Here is a 26,218-nt window from a genome sequence, read left to right as displayed (position 1 = left end):
TTCCAATATACTGATGTTCTAGGTAGGTCAGTACTATTTTAAATTATTTTGTATTCACAGACCATTTAGAATAACAGATCGTGGATTCTAATTCTAGTTCAGAAAAATACAGGATTTTTTTTTTTTTTTTTTTGAGGCAGGGTCTTGTTCTGTTGCCCAGGTTGGAGTGCAATGGTGTGATCATGGCTCACTGTAGCCTCAAACTCCCATGCCCAGACAATCCTCCCTCTTCAGCCTCCAGAGCAGCTCGAACCACAGACATGTGCCACCACGCCCAGCTAATTATTTTTTTTCCCCACAGATGGGGTCTCCCTATGTTTCCCAGGCTGCTTTCAAACCCCTGGGCTCAAGTGATCTTCCTGCTTTGGCATCCCAAAGTGTTGGGGTTACAGATGTAAGCCACCGCACCTGGACAGAAAAATATGGCTTTTGCTAAGACTTATAGATACTTAGGACACTACATTAGGCAACTAATTAGAATATAGGAAATCTAACATTACAATGTAATCTTTTTGATATGATGTAAGAAATAATGGGGACCATTGGCAATACATTTGCCAATTATCTTCACAGAACTATATTCAGCACTAATTAAGTATCGCAGTCCAAATGCTCCACTTTTCAGAGGAAGAGATTGAGGCACACAGACGCTGGGTTTTCAAAGTTAAAAGGCTGGCTTTTATTTTTTAAACTACATCCAAAAATTTGAGGGGGAATATGCTCTAAGGGTTGCACTTCTAAGTATCCTGTCCCCAACAGCTCATTTATACTAATATGCAATAATTGGTTATCCTGAAATAAAATACTTAGCATTCAGCCCATCAAGCTCATATAAGAATAAAAAATGTGGCCAGGCGTGGTGGCTCAGGCTTGTAATCCCAGCCCTTTGGGAGGCCAAGGCGGGCGGATCACAAGGTCAGGAGTTCGAGAGCAACCTGACCAACAAGGTGAAACCCCATCTCTACTAAAAATACAAAAATTAGGCTGGGCGTTGTGGCTCACGCCTGTAATCCCAGCACTTTGGGAGGTCGAGGTGGGTGGATCACCTGAGGTCAGGAGTTCGAGACCAGCCTGACTAGTATGGTGAAACCCCGTCTCTACTAAAAATACAAAAATTAGCCAGGCATGGTGGGACATGCCTGTAGACCCAGCTACTCGGGAGGCTGAGGCTGGAGAATCACTTGAATCTGAGAGGTGGAGGTTGCAGTGAGCCAAGATCACACCACTGCACTCCAGCCTGGGCAACAGAGTGAGATTCTATTTCAAAAAAAAAAAAAAATTTAGCCAGGCATGGTGGCGTGTGCCTGTAATCCCAGCTACTCAGGAGGCTAAGGCAGGAGAATTGCCTGAACCCAGGAGGTGGTGGTTGCAGTGAGCCGAGATCACGCCATTGTACTCTAGCCTGGGCGACAGAGCGAGACTCCGTCTTAAAAAATAAAATAAAATTAAAAAAATAAATAATGTAACACGTGGCTGGGTGTGGTGGCTCACACCTGTAATCCCAGGACTTTGGGGGTCAAAGCAGGTGGATCATCTGAGGTCAGGAGGTCGAGACCAGCATGGTCATCATGGCGAACCCCCATCTCTACTAAAAATACAAAAATTAGCCGGGCATGGTGGTGTGCACCTGTAACCCCAGCTACTCAGGAGGCTGAGGCAGAAGAACTGTTTGAACCCGCAAGGTGGGGGGTTGCAGTGAGCCAAGATCAGGCCACTGCACTCAGGCCTGGGTGACAAAGCAAGACTCTGTCTCAAAAAACAAAACAAAACAAAAAACAAAAATGTAGCATGTAACCACAGATATTATATAAGAATGTCTGAGTTATGCAGGATAGTCAGCTGGAAAATTAGTTACAAGAGAACAGCAAATAAAAGTGACAGTGTTCCAACAGTTTTAGTTACAACAGTCCTATAGAGTTGCACATTATTATCCTTTGTACTGAAAGATTCACTAACAACCACGACATTATTCATGTATACAAATGCATCTAAAAGGAATGATGGGACATGAATCTTTTCCACATTCTACACTAGAACACCATTCTTAGGTCTATAGCTACAGTAACTGTTTATAGGGCTTTTCTCGTCATTTGTGACTGAAGACTCATGAAACACAGTCAATTTTCTTTGTTTAAAAAAAGTCACGGCCGGGTGCAGTGGCTGGGTGCAGTGGCTCACGCCTGTAATTCCAGCACGTTGGGAGGCCAAGGCGGGCGGATCAGCTGAGGTCAGGAGTTTGAGACCAGTATGGCCAACATGGAGAAACCCCATCTCTACCAAAAATACAAAATTAGCTGGGCGTGGTGGCGCATGCCTGTAATCCCAGCTACTCAGGAGGCTGAGGCAGGAGAATCACTTGAACCCAGGAGGCGGAGGTTGCAGTGAGCCGAGATCATGCCATTGTACTCCAGCATGGGCAACAAGAGGCAAAACTCTGTCTCAAAAAAAAAAAACAAAACAAACAAACAAACAAAAAAAGTCACTTCATCTCTTCTTCCTTCAGGATAAGTCAGTATATCTCTAAGAGCCTTAAGATAAAAAAGAACATAGATGAACCTTGAAAACCTCATATTAAGTGAAAAAAGCCAGTCATACAGGATACATTTTAAAAATTCCATTTATATAAGAGGCCCAGAATAGGCAAATCTGTAGAAATAGAAAGTAGATTGGTAGTTGCTTAGAGCAAGGGAAGGGGGAGGAGCGGGGGGAAGGGGGAGGAGCGGGGAGAATGAGGGGACTGAGGAGTGAAGGCCATTCTTCTTGGAATAATGATAACTAAAATGTTCTAAAATTGATTGTGGTGATAGACAACTCTAATATTCTAAAAGCCACTGAATTGTACACTTTGAGCGAACTATATGGGATATAAATTATGTCTCAATAAAGCTGTTAAAAAAAGGCAAAAGAGAATTGCCTAAGACAATCATCAAAAACGGTATTTTAATGGCCAGGCGCGGTGGCTCAAGCCTGTAATCGTAGCACTTTGGGAGGCCGAGGTGGGTGGATCACCTGAGGTCAGGAGTTCGAAACCAGCCTGGCCAACATGGTGAAACCCTGTCTCCACTAAAGATACAAAAAATTAGCCGGGTGTGGTGGCACATGCCTGTAATCCCAGCTACTTGGGAGGCTGAGGCAGGAGAATTGCTTGAACCTGGGAGGTGGAGGCTGCAGTGAGCTGAGATGAAGCCATTGCACTCCAGCCTGGGCAATAAGAGTGAAACTCTGTCTCAAAAAAAAAAAATTATATTAATGCATATACAATCTCCTTAAAAGTTAAGAAGTATGTAGTACAGTTAGGCAGTTACAATTTTTACATCATCTGACATCCACTGAAATGGAACTTCTGATCAGCCACAGTTCAGCAGCCAGGCTAAGTTGGCTGCATAACTGAACTTATATTTATAAAAAGAGGAGAACTGAGATGTAGCAAAAATTGTTTGTTGTTATTCCTTGCTTAATAACAATCATCATTAGGAGAGCATTTAATTAAAGGAGATAAACTACTCTCACAATAACTGGAATATTCAATGATAATTATCCCCATTTGAGGCTAAATAGTGATTCACCAAGGCCAAATAGGTAACAAATAATAGGGTCAAAACTTACTTGAATCCCACATGCTCTTCTGTATATCACCCTGCTTCTTTTTTACCTTTATGGAAATTTACTTGGAACTTACTATGCAAAAATATATGTGGCCAGGCGCAGTGGCTCATGCCTGTAATCCTAGCACTTTGGGAGGCCAAGGCAGGCAGGTTACCTGAGCTCAGAAGTTCGAGACCAGCCTGGGCAACACAGTGAAACCCTGTCTCTACTAAAATACAAAAAATTAGCCAGGCGTGGTGGCGTGCACCTGTAGTCCCAGCTACTTGGGAGTCTGAGGCAGGATAATTGCTTGAACCCGGGAGGCAGAGGTTGCAGCGATCTGAGATCATGCCACTGCACTCCAGCCCAGGTGACAGAGTGAGACTCCATCTTAAAAAAAAACAAAAAAACAAAACAAAACAAAACAAAAACCTCATGAAGAGCCAGTTTTTTTCAAATTACAGGAAATTTTAAGTCAGATCATATGTAAAATGTCTGAAAAAATATTAAAATGATATCAGATCTAATAAACTCAGAAGTGAACTAAAATAATAAAATGTAGTGGGGTTATTCATCAAGTGCTTCTTACCACAAATGTAGCTTTCTGTAAATTCAGGCTGAATACGAGGCACATAAAATAGTTACTGACATGAATAAAGGTAAGATTGTAAATCCAAAATGCATATTGGATGAAATAATTGAAATCTTACTTAAAAGACAAAAATCACCCTTATTTCTGGTAGAGGAAAGAAAGCAGAATGTGTAAGATTTGTGGTCACCAAAGAACAAAGTTTCAGGCCAGCATGGTGAATCACGCCTGTAGCCCAGCACTTTGGCAGGCCAAGGTGGGAGGATCACTTGAACCTAGGAGTTCAAGACCAGCCTAGGCAAGAGAGTAAGACCTCATCTCTATAAAAATTAAAAAAAAAAAATTAATAAACAGCTGGGCATGGTGACATGTGCCTGTAGTCCCAGATACTCAGAAGGCTGAGGTGGAGAGATTGCTTGAGCCTGGAAGTTGAGGCTGTGGTAAGCTAAGATTGCACCACTGCACTCTAGCCTGGGCGACAGTGAGACCCTGTCTCTTAAAAAAACAAAAAAAAACAGGGCCGGGCGCAGTGGCTCACGCCCATAATCCCACCACTTTGGGAGGCTGAGGTGGGCGGATCACGAGGTCAGGAGATCGAGACCATCCTGGCTAACACGGTGAAACTCTGTCTCTACTAAAAATACAAAAAATTAGCCAGGCGTGGTGGCGGGCGCCTGTAGTCCCAGCTACTAGGGAAGCTGAGGCAAGAGAATGGCGTGAACCTGGGAGGCGGAGCTTGCAGTGAGCCGAGATCGTGCCACTGCATTCCAGCCTAGGTGACTGAGCAAGACTCCGTCTCAAAAAAAAAAAAAAAAAAAAAAAAAAAAGAACAGGGCTTCAAATGGCTGTGCTCTACCACTACCACTTTCTAGTCCCCATATCTCCACATACTTAACAAACAAGGAAACAGGACAAAGGCTGATCGTGGGGCCCAAGTGCAGTGAGGTTCTGGTTGTATTAAATGAGGGCCAGGAGGCAACAGAGTTGAAACAAAATTTCCTAGAAGAGATCTTTGAAGAGAGGAAGTTTGTCTTTTTCATCAGAATGGTGAAATCTACCCTACTGCTCAGCACCTAGCGCAAAGACTTGCACATAGTAGGTGTTCTACAAGCATCTGTTTAATTCAACAGGTAGGAAAATGTAATCTTCAGCACTAAAACAATTTTAGAGCCTTGAAGAATAATCAACATTCGTGCTTAGCTCAACTGATTAAAAATTATACTGGTATTGTCTATGGTCTTTTTAGGCATCCCTTTATAATGGTGTTCTTTTTTTTTTTTTTTTTTTTTTTAGTTTTGTTCTTGTTGCCCAGGCTGGAGTGCAATGGCGTGATCTCGGCTCACTGCAACCTCTGCCTCCTGGGTTCAAGCAATTCTCTTGCCTCAGCCTCCCAAGTAGCTGGGATTACAGGCACCCACCAACACGCCCGGCTAATTTTCTGTATTTTTAGTACAGACAGAGTTTCATCCTGTTGGCCAGGCTGGTCTTGAACTATTGACCTCAGGTGATCTACCCATCTCAGCCTCCCAAAGTTCAGGGATTACAGGTGTGAGCCACTGTGCCCGGCCTATAATGGCATTCTTTACCTTTCAGAGAAGACTCACAGTGATATCATTTTTAAGTAAACAACATAATCAGTAAACATAGCAAGGGTTCCTTTATAGAGAAATCACAGTAGCACATACTTTTTTTTTTTTTTGAGACACAGTTTTGCTCTTGTCGCCCAGCTGGACCGCAATGGTACGATCTCGGCTCATCACAACCTCCATGTCCCGGGTTCAAGCTATTCTCCTGTCTCAGCCCCCTGAGTAGCCGGGATTACAGGCATGTGCCACCAAGCCGGGCTAATTTTGTATTTTTAGTAGAGATGGGGTTTCTCCATGTTGGTCAGGCTGGTCTTGAACTCTTGATCTCAGGTGATCTGCCAGTCTCAGCCTCTCAAAGTGCTGGGATTACAGGCGTAAGCCACCACGCCCAGCTGGTAGCACATACTTTTAATGGCCTTCTCAAATAATATGATTAGAGGTTGTCTAGAGATGGTTACTAGGCCAAGAACACCAACTTGTTTACTTTTCATCTGATACTAAGGTAACTTTCCCCAGGATATATGAGTTCAGGAGATGAATAAAAACAAACTGACTTAAGGTAAAATGCAGCAGGACAAATAAGTAAGGCTTTACTGAGTATTACATACTCAGTAATTTAACTGCATAGGAATGTGAAGACATGAAGTTAAACAAAAGTTATTATCAGAAATGGTGATCAAGGGACAATCCCCCATAAAGTACAACTGAAATAAAAAGACTGATATTCAATGAAGAATTCTCTCTGCCTTTAAAAATATTTAGGCATTAATTCTACAATATACAACTTTCATTTCTTTAGTCTATATGCAATTTCACAGTAACGTTGAAAATATTTTAGGGACACACACACGTGAAAAACCCAGTAATTGCTGGAGAGAAATAATTATATTAGAAAACATAAACAAGGCAAAGCATGTCCTGTGGTTTTCATTTCTGCCTGTTCAGATGATATGTGCCCCACAGATCTGACTGGTCAAGATCCTTCTGCTCGAAAGATTTAAAACCAAATTAAAATGGGTGAAAGAAACAAAGAGAAACTAAAAGATCTGATTGTATTCAAACTAGCTGGCCTCAACAGTATAAGTCCTAGGGTAATTAAGAATTTGGAATCACTAAGTGATATTTCTGACAAATTATAAAACGTGGGCAAATAAGGTTCTTGACTATTATAAAAAAAACAAATTCTCCTTATTTCAGTCAAGCGGAGGGGAGTTAGCAGAGACAGGATAAGGAGGGGAACAGTATTCTTTGTAAGCTAACCAGCTCTAGATCAAAGGTTTAGCTCTCTAAAAATATTATTTTAAGCAAACAAGTCTGGAAAAGATCATCACTATTTTCCTTTGCATCTCATTAAGGAAATAAACTTAATAATAATGTATGTTTGCAGTGTTTCTTTATCATTTGTCTTTGATTCCAGATGCAAGACCTATCTCTAGGAACTCAGTGGCATTTATCCTGCCAGAGACACTAGTTTATGAAGAATTAATGGATTAAACATTCAGTTGCATTTATGGAATGGGGGGTAGTAGGCCAAGGCAACCCTGGTAATCCCCCGACTTTTTATGCTAATCTAGTACTCTTTCCTCTCCGCTGCTTGATTCTAGTCTATAAAAGCCTTCCATATATCCCGACTGTTAAAACAAAATATAAATCCTCAATTCAATTAACTCAATTTTTTTTACTCTGATTAAAACACATTATCTTTTATGAAGGATACAATAGTATAAAATTACTCATCAGTCTCTCATACAAACTGCATTTCAGAGTAATCCCAAATAGCCCTACTTGATAAAGGAAAGGTCTTCTTTACGGAATTCCTGTGAGTAAATGTGGAAGAGATAACAGAATAAGAAAATTAACATTTTGCCACCACAGAAGAAATAACTTACATTGAATGACCATCAGTGGAGTCTTTTAGCAACAATAGAAGTGGAGTAGCCAGACGCTATGGGCTGTTGAATGCGATGCAATATTACACACCTAGTAACTATTCTTGCCAAAAACACTTAAATTTGATTTTAATCAAGTCTCTAGAACTAATTTCCATTTGTAGGAAACACAGAACAGAGCAACAAACTGACACCATGATGAAGCAAGCAGACAAATCCCAAATATGAGAAATTCCACAGAATAACTGACCCAGTTCCTACAATGAGTCCATTACACAAAACAAAACAAAATGGGGAGGAGGAATTGCCCTAGACGTTAAGAGACAAAATGACCAAATGTGATCTGTGGACTCTGAATCCCAGGGTGAACAAACCGTCTCTACAAAAGATATTCCTGAGACAATCTGGCAAGCTGAACAAAGTCTAGCTATTAGATGAAACCAAGAAGTACCTTGATTTTACTAGGTGTGAGAATGGCATTCTGGTTCTCTAAGACAATGTCCTTATTTTTTAGAGGTCCATATAGAAGTACGCCAGGGTGGCCGGGCGCAGTGGCTCACGCCTGTAATCCCAGCACTTTGGGAGGCTGAGGTGGGCAGATTCCTTGAGGTCAGGAGCTTGAGACCAGCCTGGGCCACATCGTGAAACCCCATCTCTACCAAAAATACAAAAATTAGCCGGGCATGGTGGCTCATGCCTGTAATCCCAGCACTTTGGGAGGCTGAGGCGGGTGGATCACGAGGTCAGGAGATCGAGACCATCTTGGCTAACACAGTGAAACCCCGTCTCTACTAAAAATATAAAAAAATTAGCCCGGCGTGGTGGCGGGTGCCTGTAGTCCCAGCTACTCTGGAGGCTGAGGCAGGAGAATGGCGTGAACTCAGGAGGCGGAGCTTGCAGTGAGCCAAGATGGTGCCACTGCACTCCAGCCTGGGCAACAGAGCGAGACTCCATCTCAAAAACAAACAAAAAACAAAAAACAAAACAAAACAAAACCTCAGCAAAGAAAGGTAAAAGATAAAAAGATAAATGAAACAAATGTGGCAAAATCTTGTTAATTGTTGAATCCCACTGACAGGCACAGGGCCATAATAAAAAAATTTAAAAGAAGAACCTCACTAGCAGAAAAGTCTGAAAAAATAGTATAGGTAAGTCTACTAAGTAATATTAATCTCAGGTAGAAAACAAAAGAATCGATGAAAAAAAGTCATGGCAGTTGATTATTTAGAAACAGAATAAGTTATATGGAAAATATCATTTTTTCCTCAGATATGACCAGACAGCTATATAATATAGTTTCCTGAAGTAGGTTATTTCACTGGAAATCAACAGTAGATAAAATACAGTTTTTATATAATACATTTAAAAAAAAAACTTTAGGAATGCAGTTGTCGATTTACTCCCCTTAGAACTGTGTCATGCTTTTATATAATTCTGGAGTTCTAAATGGATGGTGGTAGTGAACTGAAATAGAGAAAATGAAGACACAGAAAACAGAAGTCACAGCTGCATTCTGAAATGAATGCTGTGAATTTTTCGTTTTCTTTTCTTTTTTTTTTTTTTGAGACAGTCTCACTCTGTCACCCAAGCTGGGGTGCAGTGGCACGATCTCAGCACACTGCAATCTCTGCCGCCCGGGTTCAAGTGATTCTCTTGCCTCAGCCTCCTGAGTAGCTGGGATTACAGGTGCCTGCCACGGCGCCTGGCTAATTTTTTTGTATTTTTGTAGAGACAGGGCTTCACCATCTGGGACAGGCTGGTCTTGAACTCCTGATCTCGTGATCTACCCACCTCGGCCTCCCAAAGTGCTGGGATTACAGGCGTGAGCCACCACGCCCAGCCCAGAATTTTTCTTTTTGTGTAATCATTTTCTAAGAATCCAGGGCCTCCTTCACATCCCTTCTGAAATAGTATTTTAACTTTTAATATGCAACATTTACAATATATTCCACACACAGCGCTGACTAAGTTTCTTTGGAGGTCAATTTTCAAATTATCTTCCAAGCAATTCGAAGTAAACAGAACAGAAAATCAATAGTTTTCCAGAAACATCTTCAAAGCATAAAACATTTCATTTCTAATAGAGCAGTAGTTCTTAACCTTTTCTTAGCATTATGGAACCCTCTGAAAATCTATTTTGAAAGAAAATCTACATATTTCTTTCAAAGGGTTTTATCATTGTTTTGAAGGCCCATGTTAGAAACTCCTTTTTTTTTTTTTTTTTTTTTGAGACAGAGCCTCACTCTATCGCCCAGGATGGAGTGCAATGGCGCGATCTCAGCTCACTGCAACCTCTGCCTCCTGGGTTCAAGAGATTCTCCTGACTCAGCCTCCCAAGTAGCTGGGATTACAGGCATGTGCCACCACACCTGGCTAATTTTTGTAATTTTTAGTAGAGTCAGGGTTTCGCCATGTTGGACAGGCTGGTCTTGAACTCCTGACCTCAAGTGATCTGCCCTACCTTGGCCTTCCAAAGTGTTGGGATTACAGGCGTGACCCACCACGCCTGGCCAGAAACTCTTATAATATAGCATTCTTATGGATAAGCAACTCTAAACCAAGTACAAATTCATCAGCTCAACACTAAAGGCCTCCCATGAATTGGCCCGGACTTTTCATCCTCATTCCCCACTATTTCTCTAAATACCAGACTTTAGTCAAATGCATTAGTTATGGTTCCCTGAAGATTACTCCCTATCTTTTTTCTTGATACTTCCACTATCTGCACATCCCAGGCTATCCGCAACTATCTCATAAAATTCTGTCCATCCTTCATAATGTACCTCAAGCAATACAACCTCCATGAAACCTGCCTTGACCCCATAAACCTTCCCCTGAACTTCAATCTTCTGTCTTTCTCTACTTTCAATATTTTTCCACACTTTGTATCACAGTCTGCTGAATACTTGTCTAATCTCGGATTCTGTGTGAGACAGTAGTCAAAGTAAAAATTATTACCAAGGAAAAATCTTACTCTCTTGAGTGGATTGAATGGTGGCCCTCAAAAAGATATGTCCATTTCTTAACACAAGGAGTCGGTGAATGTGACTTTATTTGAACCGACTTTATTTAAGAAAAAAAAAAGAGGTCTTTGCAGATATAATTTAAGGATCTGGAGACAACAGCATTTTGGATTATTTGAATGGATTCTAGATCCAATGGCAAGTGTCTTTATAAGAGAGAAAGAGAAGACCATATGAAGACAGAAGCAGAGACTGGAATGTGTGGAATCACCAAAACCTGGAGGAGGCAAGGAAGGATTCCCCTCTAGAGTCTTTGGAGGGAGCACAGCAACCCTGCTGACACCTTGATTTTGGACTTCTACCTCCAGAACTGTGAAAGAACAACTTTCTGTTGTTTTAAGCCACTAGGTTTATAGTAATTGTGTTACAGGAATGTTAGGAAACTAATAAACCCCCTTTGCTCCATCTGATTCTGACAAGTCATTTTTATTTACTGCAGTAGTTCTGCAGGAGCATCAGAAGAGATTTAAAAAATATAGATTCTGCCGCCCCCCCACCCCCCAAATCACTTCTTATTCTCCAGCTATTCTCTGCAAAGATCTCTGCACTTCCATTATCAATAGCCCTCCAGAGGTGCCAGTACAGGATAACATCTGAATAGTAAAGAGACTGTATTCTTGTGAAAAGTTGATTAACATCCACTGTGACAGGTGGTGGGCTCTAGAGGATCAAGGCCTAGGTTCAAAACTGGACCCTGAACTTGTAAATCTGAACAGGTTACTTCTTTGACCTTTAGTTTGTCATCCATAAACAACTCTTTGAGGATTGCTGTAAGCAGTAAATAGGCAATATATTTAAAGCTACTGGCATAAAAGCTTTTTAGTATAGGTTAACCAATATGAAAGATTATTTTCTGAGTATAATATTGCCCCTGGCTATTGATATACTGTTCTGTGATTCAAGAAAAAAAAAAAAAAATCTTACTACCCCGAAAATTCCATCTGCCCTGTTTACAGAGATAATCGACAAGTTTGAGTAAAAGCCTTTATTTAATTATAGCCATGCATGAGATTTCCAACACATTTCTGAAGAAGTTTTGCAACTTGATTCATGCTGAAGAAAATGAATGAAAGCCTACACCTTTGATTTCCCTTCCCACCCATTTCCCACAAACTACATTAACTCATAATTTGACGTTTCATTATCTGTTAACTTTTTTCATTCAGTCCAAGATAAAGAGACTATTTAGATATAATATCTAGGTTCTATTTCAAATTTATATCACTAAGCATAATTTCACATGCTCAGATTTCGAAAGGAACAATAAAGAGATACAGGTAGCTATAATTTTTTTTTTTGGTTTGCCGAGATGAACTTAATAAACTTAACAGATACTGCAGCACCATTCAATCTCCAAATTTGAAAAAAAAATTAAGGCAACATAAAGCATACTGATAGACAGCAGTGAAGCTATTAATTTTGAGAATTCAATAAACACTGTCATCAAATGAACTGAATGCTCATTATTCTTACAGTATGATATTTGCACTTGTTTTGCTATCAATTAAACAATTATGATATTAAATTTGCTAAAGGAAGTGAAGAACTGTATCTGATACAAGCACCTGTCTAATCGGGAAAATGTAAGTACCATCAAAATGAGAGACAAGCTAAGACTACATACATAATCAACTTTCTATAGAATCTATGGTTTATGGCTAGGCGTGGTGGCTCATGTTGGTAATCCCTGCACTCTAGGAGGCTGAGGCGGGTAGATCACTTGAGGTCAAGACCAGCCTGGCCAACATGGTGAAACCCTGTCTCTACTAAAAATACAAAAATTAGCTGAGTGTGGTGGCGCATGCCTGTATTCGTAGCTACTTGGGAGGCTGAGGCAGAAGAATCGCTTGAACCCAGGAGGCAGAGGTTGCGGTCAGCAGAAAGACCACCACTGCACTCCAGCCTGGGTGACAGAGCAAGACTCCGTCTCAAAAAAAAAAAGTCTATGGTTTACACAGGAGCAAGCTTTACAACAAGATGGAAAAATTTTCCTAATTCAAATGATCAAAACTTTAGAAGATGACAACAAAAGGAACAGGCAAACCTCACTTTAAGAAAAGTCAACAAATAAAAACAGGAACTTTGAAAGCAGGTAACCTGGAAGTTACTTACAATATAAAAACATTCACTACAGTTCATTGCAACTTTAATACACCTAACAGTAGTGAATCCATAAAAATTCAAATTACATTAAATTTCCAGAGCAAATTTGTAACATGAGGTTCACTTGTAACATTTTCTAAAAAGCAGTTTCCTTTCCCTTGCCACTGCAGGCTTCCTCCAACTCCCTGGGGTACTATGGAGGGCTAGTGCAACTCTCTGGTATCAGACTATCCTTACAGCACATGGAGGGCCCAGGCCAGCTTTCCCAAGAGTGGCCAGCCAAAAGCAAGGCCACTGGCCAGCTACTCCTGGGCCAGCTGGCATGGAACAGTGTCTGGTTCCTACCTCCAAAGCACAGGAGGCTCTGCCAGCTGGCTTTCAAAGGACTGCACTAGTTGGAATGCTCACAGTTCCTTTCAAACCATCTGGCATTCTTTTAGAACCCTCAATTTACCCAACACTACATTCTGAGATGTGAATTGCTCAGATAATTGAAGGAGTCCCCACTACCTACCTAGATAAGAAAAGAAAGAGGCAGAGCAAATGCTAAGTCAATTACTTCAAGAAACAGTTTCTACAACTAAAAATTGCTCTCAATTTTAGCTTGTAAATTTTGTATTTTAAAATCTAAAATATTCCCATGATTATTAAGCAAACTTTCAAAATAAAAACCAAGACAAGTAATAAGAGAATAAGCTAAAACAGACTATTTAACATGCAGAAAAGCTGTAGGAATCCCTTAGGGTTAGAAATACCTGACTCTCCCTAGTCTGAACTTCTACAGAGCCTGTCTGTATTTTTTATGTGGTCCTCAGAATACACTTTGTACTGCTACATATATTTACCCTCCCAGCTAGCTAGTAGGTGAAAAGAACATTGTCTTATAGCACCTTCAAAAAAAAAAAAAAAATCTGTTGATGATATATCGCGTGTTTTTAAAACTCCATTTCCAGAAATAAGAAAACTTAATGTGGAATAACATGAAGAAAGAACCTCACCTCTGAGAAAACCAAATAAACAAAGAACAGGACTTGGCTTGAAATAAAAATATTTTATCAAGTGATCAAAATGATTTATTGGCTGGGCATGGTGGCTCCTGCCTGTAATCCTAGCACTTTGGGAGGCGCTGGTAGGGTCACTTGAGCCCAGGAGTTTGAGACCAGCCTGGGCAACATAGTGAGACCCTGTTTCTAGAAAAAAAAAAAAAAATTAGTCTGGCATGCTGGTGTGTGCCTGTGGTCACAGCTACTTGGGAGGTTGAGGTGGGAGGATTGCTTGAGCCCTGGAGGTTAAGGCTGCAGTGAGTTGGAGATCACACCACTGCACTCCAGCCTGGGCGACAGAATGAGACTCTCTCTCTTAAAAACAAACACCCCCCCCCCCCCCACAAAACCAAGAACAGCTGAATCATCATACTGATAGCCCATATACCCTAGGAGATATAGTATTTTGAACAAAAATATTACAGAGACCAACCCAGAGTCAAATATTATAAACTGGAGGAGGCTATAATAATTACTATTATTTTTCATTGAGTTTACTCCCAAGACAAGTACTGAGTTTAGCATTTTACATATTATCTCATTTGGAACACAAAACAAACACATGAGGTAGGAACTATTATTAACCACATTACAAATGAAGAAAGAGAGAGGTTAGGAAACCTGCTGGAGGTCACATAGCAAAAAGTGAAAGAGCTGGAATTCAACTCCAAGCAGTCTGATGCCAGAGTCCAGGTGCAAGACTGTATATATATATATATATATATATATATATATATATATATATATATTTTTTTTTTTTTTTTTTTTTTTTGAGACAGAGTCTTGCTCTGTCACCCAGGCTGGAGTGCAATGGCACGATCTTGGCTCACTGCAACCTCCACCTCCTAGGTTCAAGCAATTCTGTGTCTCAGCCTCCCGAGTAACTGGGATTACAGGCATCCGCCACCACACCCGGCTAATTTTTTGTATTTTTAGTAAGATGGGGTTTCACCATCTTGGCCAGGCTGGTCTTGAACTCCTGACCTCATGATCCACCTGCCTCGGCCTCCCAAAGTGCTGGGATTATAGGCATGAGCCACCACGCCCGGCCCAAGACTGCCAATATTAAGTCATACTTATGAAAGAATGAAATGTAACATAGGGCAAAATTTGATCATTAATATACTCTTCATAATTGTTTCAACTCTTAAGTGCAGCAAAAAATGGTGAGTAATTAAAAAACATGGATTCTCTTGTTAGAAATTTTTAAAAATCAAAAGCTATTTTACCAGGTCAGTTGTGCCTCTTTTGCCCATGTATTGAGTAGATACTTGTGCCACCTGCTGTCCTAGGGGACAGAGTGGTAAACAGGACAGATGAGGTCCTTGCCTTCCTGGAGCTGACCTTCTATTAGGGGTAAGTCACACAAAAATTATTAAACAACAGAATTTCAGAGGGTGGTACGTACTATAGAGGAGGTAGGGAAGGCACGTACACTTCTCTTTTGAGAGACTTAACCATGTAAGTAAATAGAAAGGGATAGAGCAGGGTCAGGGAAAAGTTGTTTGCTGAAGCTTATTCTGATTTTAAAGATGGGCAACATCACGGCATATGTGTATGCTGACATGGATAGCCCCCTGGAGAGTTGCTGATGATGCAAGAGAGAGGGCAAAAATGCAAAAGCTGTGAGATATGAGGGGGCATGAGGTATAGAAGATGTGAGGAGGAACACAGTAGAGAGGGGAGCTTGCCTCCAATAGGAGACAGAAAACATGGGTCTAAGGAAGGCAGATTTCTAGATTTGGTTGGGGGGAAGATGAGTAGTTTCTGTCTGATATCTCCTAAACCCAATGAATTATGAGGTCAGCTTATCTGAGTAGGAGGGGTGGGTTGCTGATGAGTTTAAGGAGTGGAGAGAAGTTATGAAATACTGATAGGCAAAAAGATCTTATTAAGAATCAGTGGTAGCTTTGCCAGGCAGTGCTGAGTGTCTACTTCAGATTTTTGGTCTGAAGTTCTCTTGTAATATCCAGCCACTTGGGTGGTGTCATGGAAAAGCCAAATGAATGATAAAGCAGCTATAAATAGAAAAAAAAGGATTTTTAATTTTAAAAATTTTAAAGAGTAAACAAAGGATGTTTTAAAAATATGTATCCAAATTAGTCAGGCATGGTGGCAGGCACCTGTAATCCCAGCAACTGGGGAGGCTGAGGCAGGAGAATCGCTTGAACCTGGGAGGCAGAGGTGGGAGTAAGCCGAGATCACGCCACTGCACTCCAGCCTGGGTGAAAGAGTGAGACCCTGTCTCAAACAAACAAACAAACAAAAAAGACCAGACGCGGTGGCTCACGCCTGTAATCCCAGCACTTTGGGAGGCTGAGGTAGGCAGATCACGAGGTCAGGATTTCGAGACCAGCCTGACCAACATAGTGAAACCCCATCTCTACCAGAAATACAAAAATTAGCTGGACATGGTGGCACACGCCTGTAGTCCCAGCTACTCGGGAGGCTGAGGCAGGAGAATTGCTTGAACCCGGGAGGCAGAGGTTGTGGTGAGCCGAGATTGCGCCACTGTACTCCAGCCTAGGTGACAGAGTGAGACTCTGTCTCAAAATAATGATAATAATAATAATAATAATAATAATAAGTATCCATGAGATAAACACAAAAATACTGACAATGTTCTGTGAAGCTGTGATTTATGCAGCTCCTTTTGCTTCCATCTTCTCATCACAGAAATTCTTGTAAACAATGTATTTGCCACATTTAATAATGACATATTTAATCATGAAGCTCAAGATAGTTTCTTTTTGGTCATTTCTTTTTTTGTCATTTCCTAAGGTGGATTTTTTAAAAATGCATCTGATAGCCGTCATGTTGGTTCATTTCACTGCTTAAAAGAAACTCTCTCTGATGTCAATTGATATTTTCATTGATGATTTCATTTAAAAGTAAAAAACTTAATCCCCTCTCTCAATGAACACATACACATCTACAGTGCTTAATCTCAATGCCTGAACAGTGGTCACAAGGAAAATGGGAAGGGAGATGCTGGCCTGATGGCGCTGGGCACCTAGCAGTGCCAGGTGCATGCTCTTGATCTTGCAGCTGTGCTCTTAAAACACAACGCTCAAGATCCAAAATGTTCAGGGGAGAATTCCTGTCTGCACAGGTTCAAGAGGAGGAAACAAAGACCCCACTGCTTGATGGAGGCACAAAGAACAACACAAAGAATAGCATATTGGGTGAGATGGGGGGAGTATGCACACACATATATGTACAGCCATTTTTGGAAAATACAACCTACCCCACAAGCAAAAGTAAAGGAAAATATCTATTCCAAGGTACATCATGAAATGTCAGGAACACCAGGGATAAACTGAAGATCCTAAAATCTTCCAGAGTGGGAAGAAAAGGGGAATGAGGATTAAAATGACATTGGACTTCTCAATAGTGACACTGGAAGCTAATGGAACAATGTCTTCAAAACAGTGACATTAATTTTCAATCCAGATTTTAACACCAAGCTAAACTACCATTCAAGAGTGAAGGTAAAATGAAGGCATTTCCAGACATGTAACTTCTGAATTCAGGAAGGAATTTCAGATTTTGTATGTACTCTTTCTCAGGAAGCTACTCAAGAATAAGGAAGACACAGGGTCCAGGAAATAGAAGACCTAACGCAGGAGGAAGGCAAAGGGAATTCCCAAGATGATGACAAAGGGAAGTCCCAGGATGATGGCTATGCAGTAGTCCAGGGAGCAAACAATTCCAGACTGGAGTAGGAGAGAGGGGGCTCCAGCAGGACCATCTCCTGGGGAAAAGATATGAAAGTGAGTGGTTACCTGAGAATATTCAAAGATAATCAGTTTTGTCATAGAGTTTGAATGAATTAGTGACTGATACAAAGAAAACTCAGCAAATGAAAACCAAACAAACAAAAGAGGCAATTATTTAATTCAGGAGCAACAAAAGTTGTTCAAGAAGAAAACACAGTAATAGTACCCTATGTGGCTCATCTGTGAATAATAGGTACACTGTCAGTCATATAAATACTGAATACCGACCTAACTGTCAAGTATGAGTGGGAAATGGAAGGATAGTTATGTGAGACAGTTAAGTCTTCAACTTCCAAAATAGAAGTCCACAGATAATATCCAAAAGTGAAGAGCTAAGAAATAGCAGTATAAACATTAAAAACGAAATAAGTATAAAGGTAAATACCAAAAGAAACCGGTAAGAGTCGAGAGTGGTTGAACTATATAATATATAAGACTGCTGATTTTGATTTTTTCTCAGTCTAAACATGGCAATTTCATATGATTCAAGCTAACACATTGTAATAACATTATTACTGATCTTAGAATAAACTCCCATTTAAAACAATAAACAATTATTGGCTGGGCGCAGTGGCTCACACCTATAATCACAGCACTTTGGGAGGCTAAGGCAGGCAGATGGCTTGAGGCCAGGAGCTCAAGACCAGTCTGGGCAACATGGCAAAACTCCGTCTCTACTAAAAATACAAAAAAAAATTAGCCAGAAGTGGTGGCCAGTGCCTGTATTCCCAGCTACTCGGGAAGCTGAGGCACGAGAATCACTTGAACCTGGGAGACAGAGGCTGCAGTCAGCCGAGATCACGCCACTGCACTCCAGCCTGGGGGACAGGGTGAGACTCCATCTCAAAAAAAAAAAACAAAAAAACACCCAAAAAACAAAAAAGCAATTATTGACAGAGAATGCTCAATGGAAAAATAAATTACTTTTTATTATGAGACATTATTGGGAGGATAATAGATCCTAGTTAACAAAGTGTTACCATATATGCTCTTACCATCACTAACATAGTATTACTATTCTAATGAATAAATATTTACTATTAAAACAGCACTTAACATTATTTTATCTATTTTAATGATCTAAAAGTTAGTTTAGAATTTTTCTTCAATCATCATACTACAGAATGCTAAACTATGGGTTGGCAAATACTTTGATTAACAGAATGCTGAATAACAAGGCCAGGCTGTGTTTAGGTTCCTTTGTTGATATTAAAAATAGCTAAGTCACTCTTGCAAAATTAAACTTCCATGAAATTGCGATACTGTGCAAGCCTATTTCAGTGATAATTCCGGTTATGCTACTCTGTTTATCTAAGACTTCCCCTTATGGTTTGTTTTAAGGAGACTCCTAAAAAATGTCTTATGCAGTCAAGACAGGCAGTTTATAAATGTATTGGGTTACTTCAACATTAGTGACTTTAGTTAGTAAAGCTCTTGTTTTTTTTTCTGCTTCAGTTTTCCTTCATAAAAGCTCTTGTTTTAAATTAACTTATCTGAATTAAATTGATATTAAGATTTTATTTAAATCATGCATTAAAACCAAAACGTCCCCAATTGAAAAATCAACTTTCATTAATTTTTTTTTTACTCTTACAAAAAAGAATTTGAACGTGGTAAGAATTTTACTAAGAATAATGTATCCTGAACTGACCATGGAAAATTTCCCCTTCAAATTAAAAGCAAATGTTTTAAACAGAGGGAATATACGTAAACAGATGCTGTGGAAGACTGCTTAGTTTACATTTCATTTTCCACTGAAAACTACTAGGAATTAAAATACATGTGATTTTTAAAAATACTAAAGAGAATCTTAAAGAAAACAGAACTCATACAATTATTCATATCATCCAATATAAGCGCCTCTTAATTTTTTAAAACCGCTATTTTGAATCTAAAGATCATAATAAAAATATCTTTTTTTTTCTTTTTTTTCAGACAGAGTTTCGCTCTCGTTGCCCAGGCTGGAATGCAATGGCGCGATCTAGGCTCACTGCAACCTCCGCCTCCGGGGGTTCAAGCGATTCTCCTGCCTCAGCCTCCCAAGTAGCTGGAATTACAGGCACTCGCCACCATGCCCGGCTAATTTTTTGTATTTTTTTAGTAGAGACAGGGTTTCACCATGTTGGCCAGGCTGGTCTCAAACTTCTGACCTCTGGTGATCCACCCACCTCGGCCCCCCAAAGTGCTGGGATTACAGGTGTGAGCCACCGCACCCAGCCCATAATAAAAATATTTTGGAGGTGTGTTTCTTGTAAATGAGCGGCTAATTTCCCAACACCCTGTAAAAGCATATGGGTAAAAAAGAAACTGAAAATCATCATGCAACCAGAGTTAACAACTATCTTGCAAAATTCATATAATTTGTTTTACAACCAAAATAGCAAGGAAGAGCTGGTGCTATCCCAATAGCCTCTTTTTAATTGGTCTACAACAACTGCAACTCTTCATAACTTTACCAACACAACAAAGTCAGGCAGGCAGTCTGACAGAGTCAACGTTTGCGGGAACCTACAGCGCTTCCTTCTCTCTCTGGGGATGAGGACAATGAAAAAAGGTGTTCTGTTTTCCAGTAGTCCTGTAAGAGGAGCCATTGAGCTGGGCTGTACAACCAGACAACAGAACACAGGAAAATTCACATCAAAGCAAGGGCGCATGCCAGGGTAATATGCAATAAAACCCTCTGCCAAAGCATTAAGGGGAAAAAAAAGCAAGGAGGTAGAGAGAACCTGCTGGACCACCTTCTTATTAACACAGGGAGGCAGAAAGAAATAAAATCTGCCTGTATTCAGGAGCGGAGAAAACTGTCCTAGGATATATTGGAGTATTCCTATAGACATATTTATGAACATTCGGAAAAATTATCAATGAACTAAACCCAGAAAGCAGTGTCCTATACGTTGGAGTATTCCTATGTAGACAGACATGAGAATCTTACCATTAACTAAGCCCAAAAAGGCAAAGTATTCTAGAAACACAGATATATGAGAATTTAGATGCACATTTCCAATGAATAAAACCCCCTGGTTTTACAGTGAGAAAAAACTGTTTGAAATAACATCAGGTAAAGAATTGGGTAAAGGTGTGATGAAGTTACATCCCCTCCCCTTTTCCTCATACCCTTTTTGACAATCTCTGATTCTCTCATTTCATAGATGTCCCTTTCACTTGAACGCACACACACACACACATCATTAGGTCTCCAGAAACAAAGGAGGGTCCTTAATTCTCCGGCCTGTGGAACCACACACGCCCCCTGCCCACAGATGGTGACTTTCATTAATGAGTAAGCCAAGGGAAGAGGTCTCCACCCCGACCACTGCCATGCACACTGTGACAACGGGGCACGAGACAAGCGCCACAAAGAAAGGGGAGGAGTGGACGGGGACCAGGAAAACACTGCCACGCCGCACCCCCCAAGGCGCGCGCCCACCGCCAACGCGGGGGCAGCGTCCTCGCCATCCTCCTCCTAGCCTCCCAGCTCATCCCAGCCGCCTCCCACGCCCGGGGACCCGATGCCAGAGCTTGGGCGAGCAGGACGTGCGGGGGCCCGCGCACCTCCCTCCGTGACCTCCAGGTGACAGCCCCGCTCCGCCCTTTGTGCGGGACTCACCCTCCAGTCCCGGGGCCGCGCCGGACCCTCCTCCGTGTCCCTCCTCAGCCTGGAGACACCGCCTCACCCCTGCACACCGCGCCCGGCCCGCCGAGGCGCCCGGAGAGTGTGTGTGTGTGGGAGGCCAGCGCGGGCCCGCGGTCTCCTCAGCATCCCGAACCCGGAGCGGCTCGGTCCCCCAAACCCCAGCCCGGGGGCGGCGGCCGCGGCGCCCCCGCCCTCGCTCGCTCACTTACTCGGGCGCGCCGGCGGCAGCGGCAGACGTGCGGGACCGTCAGCGCCCTGCGGCGGGCGGCGGGCTGCGGGCGGCGAGCGTCTGTCCGGACAGAGCGCGGCGGAGGTGGCGGCGGCTGACTTGCGCGCGGCGGCCCCTCGCGAGGGGCGGGCCCGCCGGGGGAGGGGCGGGCGCCGCGCCTCTCATTCATGCAGCGGGGGCGGGGTGAGGGACCCGGATGCCCGGGCAGCCGCCCCGCCCCGCCCCGCCCCCCTCCCCCCTGCGGAGGGCTCGGCAGCTTCAGAGTCTGCAGTGCGCAGGCGCGGCGCTCCGTGGCCAGGCCTGGTGCCGCCTTGGCCGCTGGCTCTGTTCCCGGTTAGAACTATGCCGGACAGGCTGGGGAGGTGGCTCACGCCTGTAATCCCAGCACTTTGGGAGGCTGAGGCGGGCAGATCACGAGGTCAGGAGATCGAGACCATCCTGGCTAACACGATGAAACCGCGTCTGTACTAAAAATTCAAAAAATTAAATTAGCCAGGCGTGGTGGTGGGCACCTGTAGTCCCAGCTACTTGGGAGGCTGAGGCAGGAGAATGGCGTGAACCCGGGAGGTGGAGCTTGCAGTAAGCCGAGATCGTGCCACTGCACTCCAGCCTGGGCGACAGAGCGAGACTCTGTCTCAAAAAAGAAAAGAACTACTCCAGACAGACCTTCTCCATCGACCGTTTAGTATTTTTGCGTGCCCTACAAGCATTTTTAAAAGTGAAAGCATGGGGCCGGGCGCAGTGGCTCATGCCTGTAATCCCAACACTTTGGGAGGCCAAGGCGGGTGGATCACCTGAGGTCAGGAGTTCCAGACCAGCCTGACCAACATAGAGAAACTCCGTCTCTACTAAAAATACAAAATTAGCTGGGTGTGGTGGCGCATACCTGTAATCCCAGCTACTCAGGAGGCTGAGGCAGGAAAATCACTTGAACCCGGGGAGCGGAGGTTGCAGTGAGCCAAGATAGCACCATTGCACTCCAGCCTGGGCGACAGAGCAAGACTCCGTCTCACACACAAAAAAGTGAAAGATTGGAATGCCACCCCTTTCCTAGCATGCAGATTGACAGTCCCCGGAGACACAAGAATGATTACAGTGGTGCCTATTGGTTTGATGGGGAGATGGTATGCACCGCACCCTCCTCCATCTGCCCCTCCTGCTGCAGCCTCTCAGCTGAGTGCTAGAAACTTGGTGATGGATGAGACCTAGACTCTGCCCAGATAGTGGAGAGACGTGTGTGCAAGAAACAGTGCATTCCTTTATTTACATCCACTCCTCAACCTCCGGCTCCCATTCTGCAGGGCAGGCAATAAATTGACCTCCTATTTTGGGAGGCTCAGCTCTTCCTGCAATACCAAGGCAAGGATCTGGGGAGTCCTCTCTTGTCTTTAGCAGGCAATGTATTCTGCAGATACTCTCTTGTTCCCATCGCCTTGTCTCTGCCACTCCTGGGGCACGGAAGTTTCTGGAGAGGCTGGGAGACTGCAGAGGGAATGACTGTGAAGCTCCACAGCTGAGAGTGTGTGTGTGCGTTGCAGCTCAGAGCTTGCAGAAATGATTGCCCCTTCTTCCTCAGTCTCCATGTGTCCCCCAGAAGTTCTCCTTCCTTCTCCTAATCTCTCAGGCCCCATCATATAAACCATAAACAGCTCAGTAGCTTAACTTTGGGAAGCAAAAGTCATCGTGGCAAGCGCCTAGAGGCATGTTCCTTCTGCTTTGGCAAACCATTAACCACCAAGGCAGGGAGGAAGTAAAGAGGGAAACATTAGTGAATTTCTCAAGAAGTCACCTGCCACCCAATGGTCACAGTCCCCTGTGGGCGGCAAGCCACCCAGGCGCCGAGGCAAGAGACCGAGGACACAAGCTGTTCCAGTATAATAAAATATAAAACAAGAATAGTTATACCAGATATAGATCTTAGATATGATTATATATGAATATCAATAATCATTAGTTGGTAGCAATTACTCTTTATTCCAATATTATAATAATCCTCGCTCTATAATCATGGCCTAGGAAAAACCAGGCCATACAGAGATAGGAACTGAGGGGACATAGTGAGGAGTAACCAGAAGATAAGAGTGCAAGCCTTCTGTTATGCCTAGGCAGGGCCACCGGAAGGGCTCCTTGGTCTAGCGGTGACGCCAGCGTCTGGGAAGACGCCCGTTGCCAGGCGGACCGTGGTCTAGTGGTAGCGAAAAGTGTCAAGTAACAACACCTGCTACTTAGCAGACCCGGAAAGGGAGGCTCCCTTTCCCCGGGGGAGTTTAAAGAAGACTCTGCTCCTCCACCTCTTGTGGAGGGCCTGACATCAGTCAGGCTTGCCCGCAGTTATCCGGAGGCCTGTCTCCCTGTGATGCTGTGCTTCAGTGGTCACGCTCCTAGTCCGCCTTCATGTTCCATCCTGTACACCTGGCTCTGCCTTCTAGATAGCAGTAGTCAATTAGTGAAAGTACTAAAAGTCTCTGATACGCAGAAATAATGGCATAAGCTGTCTTTCTCTCTGTCTCCTCTCCCTCTCCGCCTCGGCTGCCAGGCAGGGAAGGGCCCCCTGTCCAGTGGACACGTGACCCACGTGACCTTACCTATCATTGGAGATGGCTCACATTCTTTACCCTGCCCCTTTTGCTTTGTATCCAATAAATAACAGCGCAGCCAGACATTCGGGGCCACTACCAGTCTCCGCGCATTGGTGGTAGTGGTCCCCCGGGCCCAGCTGCCTTTTCTTTTATCTCTTTGTCTTGTGTCTTTATTTCTACACTCTCTCGTCGCTGCACACAGGGAGAGACCCACCGACCCTGTGGGGCTGGTCCCTACAGTCCCCCAAAGTGAGAGAAGGGTGGAGGCATGTGCTAGGGAGACTGTGGCAAAAGGAAGGGAGTGGGAGACCCAGGCTTCCTCTGGAGCTGCCTGTGCCAGGGCTGTGCTGGAGGAACCCTGCCCTCGTTGCTGTCAATCATAGCAGTTACCTGGAGGGTCTTTTCAACTTTGCTTTGCTCAAACCTCTCACTGTGTCTAAATCAGCCCCCTCATTTCTCCCCTGGGCTGTTGCAGATGTCTCAGTCCATTCTCATGCAAATCGATTCTCACGGTATTCAAATCTGCCTGTGTTTCTGTCTTTTTCTTTTTCCCTGCCCCATCTGGCTCCTTGAGCCTTATTTTCCAGCCATTTACAGAACAGCACCATGGTGTTTCACCTCGGTAGTCACCAAGGTGACTCCTGTTTCCTGCTGTTCCCCTACTAGGAAAGCAACAATTACCTAGCATGCAAAAGTCTCTCTTTTCTCTGAAAATCCACAGGTGCTTTTTAGGGCAGTGAAAATACTCTGTATGATGCCATAACGGTGAATACATGTCATGACACGTTTGTCTAAATCCATAGAATGTATAATACCAGCAGCAAACTCTAATGTAAATATGGATTTTGGGTGACAATGATGTGCCAATGTAAGCACAACAATGGTAATAAATGCTCCCGTGGGAGAATGTTTATAATGGGGGAGGCTATGTATGTGTAGGGGGAAGGGCTAGATGGGAACTCTGCACATTCCTCTCACTTTTGTGGCAAACTTAAAACTGCTCTAAAAAAAGTAAAGTATTTACAAAGTCATTTTTTAATAAAGTATTTTTTTCTGCCCCCCACTTATTGACAGACTTTCCTTGAGAATCCCCACCTGTGCCCTGTACCCACTTCCCTCTCAGCACTAGGCACCCTCCAAGGTCCCTGCTCATTTGCATATTTTCTTACCACACCGGCATGTGAGTCCTTCATCAGCAGGATCAGTATCTCCCAGGACCAAATATGTGACTGGCACATAGTGGGTCTGCTGTGGCAATTGGTGGAGGTGATGTTCCCTGGTGGGCTGGGGAGGCTCCACAGGAGAAGGAAGGGCTGAGCTCCTTTTCTTTCTTCTTCCTTATTTTGGCTTCCTTCCTCTGCCCTGTGTTTGGAAACCTGTTTTGTTTGTTTGTTTAGAAAGCTTGGCTAGTAATTCACTAGTCCAATCAGGCTGTAGGGTAGAGGATGGAGTGGCTCATTTCATGTCTTTTGTTCTTGAAAAAATTAGGGGCGAGAGGGAAAGAGAATGCGAGCATGAACGGAAGGAGGAGGGGCCGTGTCCAGTTGCTGTTTTCAGGGAGACTCATCTTATTAAAATTTTGCTGTGTCATCAACTGGCCCAACTGGTTTTTAGGGTCAAGGAGAAAGTTTTCCTTTGGGACTGGACAGGTGGAATCTGGCCTCACAGTTTCTACAACATGTGGCAGGATCCTGCTCTTCTGTCCCCTGTAGTGGGTTGTCCCGTGTTCCCCTTAAGGAAGAAATTACAGTTTTTGTCCTCCTGGTGCTTCCGGCTGGAGGTTCACCTGCTAGTCCCTGATCCTCTTTGCTTAGTGATGCACATGAGTCTACTCATCCCCCCACCACTCCCAGCCCCCACTGGTCTAGGCAAAATGCAAGTGATGGGAGAGTGTGGGTGGGCAATTCTTTCTCTGGAGGGTTTAGGTGGGTACCTCAAAACAGCAGGCAGCTAGGACTTGAAGTGGTGGCTTCACAGCTAACATTTTCCTTGTTCCACATGATGGGTAGGGGTAGGGTAGGGAAGACTTCACTGTTTGGAGTTTCAGAGGATGCCCCTCTTTCTCTTTATCCTTCCTCCCCACAGTCCCCTCCTATCTCCTCCCTTATACCCCCCCCCCTTTTTTTTTTTTAGATGGAGTTTCGCTCTTGTTGCCTGGGCTGGAGTACAGTGGCGC

General features: G+C 43.2%; 1 protein-coding gene across 5 annotated transcripts in view; it reads right to left on the bottom strand.

Moving 5' to 3' along the window:
• RNF24 (ring finger protein 24) overlaps nt 1-25,580 on the bottom strand; it is a 99,564-nt gene extending 73,984 nt beyond the window's left edge. Inside the window, exon 1 of one of the 5 annotated variants that reach the window (XM_054542055.2) lies at nt 25,212-25,580. In XM_054542055.2, coding sequence (XP_054398030.1) covers nt 25,212-25,222 — 11 coding nt within the window. In that variant the 5' untranslated portion in view covers nt 25,223-25,580. Of the gene's footprint in view, nt 1-21,207; nt 21,668-25,211 lie in introns of those variants that run through there. The other 4 variants (XM_054542054.2, XM_024239079.3, XM_024239078.3 and 1 more) reach the window with 4 other exon arrangements.
• Between the last annotated feature and the right edge of the window lie 638 nt (nt 25,581-26,218).

The sequence above is a fragment of the Pongo abelii genome, chromosome 21 (genome assembly GCF_028885655.2).
Source record: "Pongo abelii isolate AG06213 chromosome 21, NHGRI_mPonAbe1-v2.0_pri, whole genome shotgun sequence".
NCBI classification, from domain to species: domain Eukaryota; kingdom Metazoa; phylum Chordata; class Mammalia; order Primates; family Hominidae; genus Pongo; species Pongo abelii.
This window is presented reverse-complemented; position numbering and strand designations above follow the sequence as displayed.